Source organism: Drosophila arizonae, chromosome 2 (assembly GCF_054131065.1).
Source record: "Drosophila arizonae isolate 15081-1271.41 chromosome 2, UAZ_ARI_1.0, whole genome shotgun sequence".
Taxonomy (NCBI): Eukaryota; Metazoa; Arthropoda; class Insecta; order Diptera; family Drosophilidae; genus Drosophila; species Drosophila arizonae.
In genome coordinates, this window is record NC_142922.1 from 19,350,017 (window position 1) to 19,357,060 (window position 7,044).

The following is a 7,044-nucleotide window of genomic DNA, read 5'->3' on the forward strand; positions in this document are numbered from 1 at the left end:
AAAAAAAAAAAAAAACATACAGCTAAATGGGGGTAGGATAGTAAAAAAAAAACAAATTAGTATATAAGCATATATCTACTTAACAGAAATTCATAAAGTGATCTTGTAGAAATTAAATCAAGACTCACAAAAAAAGTAACAAAAAATAAGCAATTTGTTATCGATTACAATGGTATCGATATGCATTTACCACCGTTCAGAATGAATACCAAAATACCCCACAGTTAGGGTAAACAAATACCAAGCTTAGCAGCAGCAGGAGCCGCAGCAGCAGCAGCAGCAGCATCATTTGTTGGTATTATTTGTCGTTCGCTTATCAACGCACTTCCGCATCATTAAATAATTTTATCATTTACATTATTTTCACTTTCTAAGCACAAAGCGCTGACCGAATAGAATGGGAATGAAAATGATATGGGGGTTAAGTTGTGGCTGGCTGTGTGAAAGCTGATTTTGACTCGGCTAATTTGTAATTTATGCAGCCAAAATAAAAAAAATTGTATGAAGAAACGTCTTCTTTTAATTAACTGCAGAAAACTTAGGGAAAAAGTAAAAAAAAGTTCACCCAAGCAAAGTTTTCTCAGCTTTAAGTTTAATACCAAATCATAATAAAAAGCTGAAAGAAAAACCAAATTCAAGTGAAAGAAGCTCTTCAAGATATTTAAATGAAAGTAAAAAAAAAAATAAAAATAAAAAAAAAACAAGACAAAGAAATAAAATTAGGGAGATGAAAATTGTAAAATGATAGAGAAAAGCGAACATTTTAAATTTGGAAAATCATCTTTATGTATCAGATATTTAGGATGTATAAATGCGTCTTTGGCCGAAAGTACAACATTTTAACCCATTAATTTAGACACACTCATTTGTGATTTTTGTAAGAGATTTTTTTGTGTTCACTTTGTATAATAAATTAAGAAGTGAAAAAATCTTTTTCCTGCTCACTTCCAAGTGCATTTCAAAGCCATTAAAGTTCTTCAGCCTGCCACTTGATAAAAAAAGAAGAAGTAATACAAAAAAATAGAAAAAAATAAATATTAAAATGGAATGTAAATGCCAAAAGACATGAGAAGAGCATGGCAGGCAGCAAACGATAATGAGGACACACAACAACAACAGTAACAAAAGGAAATGCGCTTAGATGAGGCATGCGAAACTAAGAGTTACCCAGTGATTGGGATTGAGTATATACATATACATATATACTTTGAGCTTTTCGGCTTCTTAGGTAGAGTTGAGGAATTTGCCTGGCAAATTTATATAATATTTAAAAGATTCATTTCATATTTTAGATGTTTTAGTTAACTGATTTATTGTGTTTTGGTATAGCGATAGCAAGTAAACTCCATATAACTAATTCCATTCTATATACAGAATCCAAAGAAGCTGACGTGAACTAACTTTGCATTCTACTGATTTTATTTGTATTTTCATATATTTATTTATTTTGTTTTTAATAAATTATTTTATTTTTTATTAAACAAGTTCTTTTTAGTGTCCATTTCATCTTACCTAATTTAATTTTTTAAAGAAAAAATCAATTAAATTATTTTTATTTAGTTTTTTACATTATTTTTTATTATTATTTACAAGATAATTTATTACAGATTCTTACCTATCACAACATTCAGTTATACGCGCTTGGAATACCCACTTGCAAGCAATTGTCAATTTTTACAGGGCATTGCGGCACTTGCAACTACAATGATAATGTTGCTCACTGTTGATGACAACAGCAGCTGCAGTTACAGTTGCAGTGGCAGTGGCAGTAACTCTGGCTGTGCCTGTCGCTGTGGTAGTTGCAGCAACAGCAGCAGCAACAAATGACGGAAATCAGCCAGTGAATGCAGCCCAAGCCTGACGCCCATACCGCGCCTACTCTACAGCACCCTCTCCGGCAGTTCACTCAAGCAACCCTTTTTTTCGCGGCAAGTCCTTGGTTACAGGACTCTAAGCGCTGCCGCTGCTCATTTTCGCTACTAAATAAGACAGGCACGCCCCCGCCCCGGCCCACGGCGCCCGCCATCTACTTCAACTGCAGCGCGTTGCCAACATTTTGACATTTTTTTTGTGGTACTTCTTCTTTCTATTTGTAGCTGCATAATTTGTTGGCTCAAAAGGCGGCAGCAGCAGCAGCAGCAGAGAAAATATGCGGCCGGCATTTGGACAGGCACTCGTACAGCCGCCTATTATATATAGGGAAAAAATGTACCTACTATTTATCCATTATAAATGTCGAATTTAAAGTGTTTAAGGCGAGCTGCATGGAAATGAACACTCAAGAAAATTGTTTTTTTTCTGCACACACACGCACGATTTAATCCCAATTCGAAAGAAATGTGCGCAAATTCTTTTTGCTTTTTTTGGGACGGAATCGTGGCTCAGTCAAGTGAAATGTCAGCCACTCAAAAAAATGTGCGGCATGGCATGACAAATCTACCTAACAACAACAAGCAACAATACAGCAAACAGCAAACAACAATGCCAACTAAGTTTATTTGAGACTTAACGATTCGGAAACAAACACACAGACGACAAATTATTTGGCCATCAAGCGCAGAAGTTGCATGGCGAGTGGGAGCACTAGGGCACTGGCAGGCGAGATGGGCGTGGAGTTCGTTTTGGAGTTGTAGTTTGTTGAAAAATTATTAATTTTCACAAAAGTCAACAGCACGCAAACACATACACACACACACATACAGCCAAATCTGACATGTTTATGCACACGAGTAAACAGCTAGCAAAAAATAGCATAGCATACTTTGCAGCGCAAGCGGGTAAATTGTGGGTGTGAGTGTGTGTGTGCGAAGCTAGAAGCCAAATTATAGCAAATTTATGAGTGATTGTCGACGAAAACTAAAAAACAAAGAAATATAAATACCCTTTCGAGTGGGGGATTAAAAAGCTAATGCTCAACTTTGACAGATGAGCTACAGAGGAGCCAAGAGCATTAACGAATTGTAGATTTATAATTAATGGTAACACATAAAACAAGTCGAAAGCCCATATACTGAGCGGAATCTATTTAGCGCTGTCCATTTGAGTGTCTCTCTCTGATTATGTACGCAACGATCACAAAGGCTAGAAATCTGTGTTATATTTATATTTTATAACAGCGAAAATGGTAAATTAAGTTAACATAGTCAACAGCAGTTAATCGAGCAATCTAGAGCCGGCTTACTGTTAATTTATTATTTTAACATAGCTAGCAAATAACTGTTGCCCGCTGTTTAATGTCTGCAAATAAGTGCTATTTACTCAAACTTTGAAAAGAAACTCAAAGAGCAACCGCATGCATCGACTCTTCATCGAGCTCGTTTACGATCTCCTTGCTGTTGTTGTTTACTTTCGCTCTTGTTGTTGCCCACTCGATTGGTTGAGTTTCACCAAGCAAATAGTCTTTTGTGTATGTATTGTCTGCGAGTATGTTTCTATGTATGCGAGTTCGCCAAACAAATCGATGGCATACGAGAAGAGGTGTGAATGTGTATGTGAACATGAAGACTTGACGCTCATTGCGCGAACGTCAATCGTATCTCTCACGAAACGATGTTCGTTAAATGAGCGTCACACGAACGAAAGCGCTCAACAGAATACAAAAACGAAAAGAATCGAAGCCTTTTGCTCAGATCGAGAGAGAGAGAGAGAGCATGATTTCTTGCGGTTGATTGGGCGAATATAGCGTGAATAATCTAAACGAACTATTGTTATTTGCAAGCTATGAATATAAATGATTTAAAAAGAAATTGAATTGATAAAAATGTGTGCATATTAATAATAATATGTATTTATATTGATAAATAAAATATTTAATTTTTAAATATAATTATTGATACGCTTTCGCTATGTTAGCATTCAGCTAGCGTCATACGAATACGAAAATAAATTTACCATTAGAGCATAATATTGTGTAGACTTCAAACCAATTAAATATGGCATATTGATAGAAGATAAAACAAGCAACAAACGGTAATTATTGTAAAACAAAATAAAACACAAATGCTGCGCATGCAAACTTTAATGTTCCAATAGCTGTCTGTACTCGTTAAGTATTTGCTCCTCCTGCTCCAAGGGTAGGTCCAAATAGTCCTGATCGATGTCGGGAATATCCTCATTGAAGCGCTTGTAGGCGCTGTACGATTCGATTTCGGTCTGAGCCTTGCTCAGCACCGACTTAACCAGAGCCAGCTTGCTGGGCGTGAGCGCAGTCCATCGAGCGGATGAGGTGGATGTGGAGGCGGAGGCAGAAGCAGAGTCATCCGTGGCAGCGCCCTGTTCGGTCAAGCTGGTCATGTGCTCGATGACACTGTGCAGCTCCTGCTCGGTGGCAAAGCTCTTGAGCAGAAAGTCAATGGCGCTGTCGAGATTGTTGCGAGTGGTTTCTAGAGCGGCACGAGCAGCGGACAGCTTGAAGCCGAGCTCACGTAGAGTGAAGAGCATTTGCTCGTCGGCTGTCTGGGTGGCGGGCAGATTGCGACGCAGCTCTTCCGAGTGAGATTGCAGCAGCTCTAGGCTCTTGGTTATATCGTTGCCAGTGCGACGTAGTGCCTCCACGACGAGCGAGCGCTCGTAGCCCAGCTCCATGAGACGACAGACGCTGCGCGGATGCACCCAATCACGATCATCGTTGCCCACCTGCATCTGGGCTAGGCGACGGCTCAGCTCCCGCTCCGAGTCGGAGTTGAGACGAGCCTGCTGTACGCTGAGCCTACGCTGTTGGATAAACTGCACCGCCCGCTCCACATTGCCATTGCTGGAGCGTAGAGCCAAACGCGCTGCCGACGCATCGAAGCCCATTTCCATCAGCACTGCCAGCTGCTCGGTATTCACCTTCAGCTCGCCCAAAGCTGTGGCCACGGTTTGCAGACGCGAACGCGCCTCATCGTGGCGATTCGAGTGGAAAAGGATGATGCCCTGGAGCAGCTGCAGCCGCACAATAATCGCACGCTCCGGACAACTGGAGCCCTTCAGGGCATACAAGCGACTAAAGTTCGGGCCATAGCTGCGTTGCAGAATGCGCTCGCAGACATCGAGCCGACGCTGTGCATCCGGCAGCTGGGTTATGTTCTTCAAGCACAAATAGCACCACACAATGTCCAAGTTGAGCAGCGCATAGTTGTCCACGCATTCCAGAAACTTGGAGTCACAATTGTTGAACTTCTCGTCCGCTTCGAGGAAGAGCAGCAGGGCCTCATCGTATTGCTCCCGGCGCATGGCTGAGCGCGCCTTTTCGCACAGCGCCATGCCCAGGAGTAGGGCGCGATTCTCGTGCGGTGGCAGAAACATGGCGTTGCCATCCTGATCCTCCAGATCCACAAAATGATGATCCGAATCGATGACCAGTTCAACATCCCGCTTTATCTGCCGTATGCGCTCATACAGCGCCTCGCCCTGGGCATCTGCCTGACCCACAATCACGAGCAGCTGCTGATTGTTCTTCAAGCCCTGGTCTTGCAGCGTCGCCTGTGGCGCCACCATCCGGCCCGCCGATATGCACTTCACGTGATCCGCCTCACTCAGCCGCAGCTCATGCGCAATTTTAACCTGCAGCATGGCGCCCGGCTCGGCCAGTTTGCACTTCACCTGCAGCAAGCGAACGGTGCCCCCGTGGCTGTCCACGCAGCGCACGTGGAAGGTGGCCAGCCCCGTCTCATTGAACTCGCGGCGAGCGCTCAATTTGCGCAGCGCGTGCTGCTGCAGCTCCAGCAATGAGTTTTTGCAGCTAGCTGCACTTATGTGCATCTCCCGGCTCAGCTCCTGGGCGAGACCCTCCACGGCCGCATCGCTGGTGCCCACATTTTCCACATAATACGGCGACTCCCACAACTTTACGCCGCGCTGCTGCAAACGTGCGCGCAGTCGCACAAGATTATTATCCGAATCGGACATTTCTATAAGCTATTCTTCACTTTCGTACACGAGTTTTATTGCTGTACTGACGTATTGCTCAAAATCCATATATGTATATTTTTTCCAAATTTTGTTGTCACATTTCATTTAAACATTTTTTAATTCCACAAAAATAATTTTGACTTTTAAATCATATGAATTGGACTGGACCAAAACTGTTCATATACTATTTAACCAAGCAAATTTATCAAATTTGTTTTTCAACTTTGAGTTCAGAATCTATTTTTGGTTGGAATTCTTTCCGCGAAGATATTCCTCATGAAGCTTTCAAGAATTGTTTATATTGGCAAATATCCAAGATATTGGTAATTTTGTTAAGAATACAATACAAGGTATAAGAGATTAATGGATCAAGCAAAAAAAGATGTACAATAACGTTAAGTATGAGGTTACATAAAGTTATGTACGTCATCTATAAATGCACGCAATATATATTCAATGAAACACTCCTAAAAATAGAAAAAATTATATCTCTTCTAAAAACTCTCCGAATTTAATGAAATAAAATATTGTATATTGAAATTTAATCAGCTATTCAGCTGATTATTTATGAAGAATATGATTCCACTGAAGGCACAAATTATATTGTATTATTCAACTATATATAAATATATTACATTCAAAATAGACGCATCTCATAAGTAGTAACATTTTATAAGTCAAGTAGACGAATTTCAAGTCGAACGGACAGACAGACTTGCATGGCGCAAAACCAATAAACTCGCATTAGTTCGGGAACGCCTGTAAAGTGGGAAAAGAGAACGCAGAGCCAAGCTCTTGGCATTCAACATGTTGTAACGAATCACCAAGCAACAAATCTCTAATTTTCTTAGCCTTGTGCACAGAGCCAATTATCGCCACGGAAATTCACTCAGCGAGAAGCAGAGAAAGAAGCAATGGAAAGGACGCATTGGAAAAAGTGGAAAAAGGGCGACTTAACGAGCCCCAAAGACGCGGCGACAAATTAAAAGCGATAAACCACAGACAAAAGTCGTCCACACAGCGTACAATCAACTGGAAGGAGAGTGATAGAGAGAGAGAGAGGGACAGAGGGAGAGAGGGAGAGACCAAATGTCATTGTCAGCTTAACGCAGGCGACTTGTTTGGCCCTCTGTCTGCTTGTGTCTGTGTGTG

At 41.3% G+C, this 7,044-nt stretch overlaps 2 protein-coding genes across 2 annotated transcripts in view; both read right to left on the reverse strand.

Moving 5' to 3' along the window:
* msi (RNA-binding protein musashi) overlaps positions 1-7,044 on the reverse strand; it is a 139,772-nt gene that overhangs the window by 123,461 nt on the left and 9,267 nt on the right. The gene's annotated exons all lie outside the window — the stretch shown is intronic.
* LOC149270522 (NEDD8 ultimate buster 1) lies at positions 3,941-6,322 on the reverse strand. The gene has a single exon (XM_089476307.1). It carries the CDS (start codon positions 5,887-5,889, stop codon positions 4,018-4,020), a length of 1,872 nt encoding a protein of 623 aa, XP_089332433.1. The 5' UTR covers positions 5,890-6,322; the 3' UTR covers positions 3,941-4,017.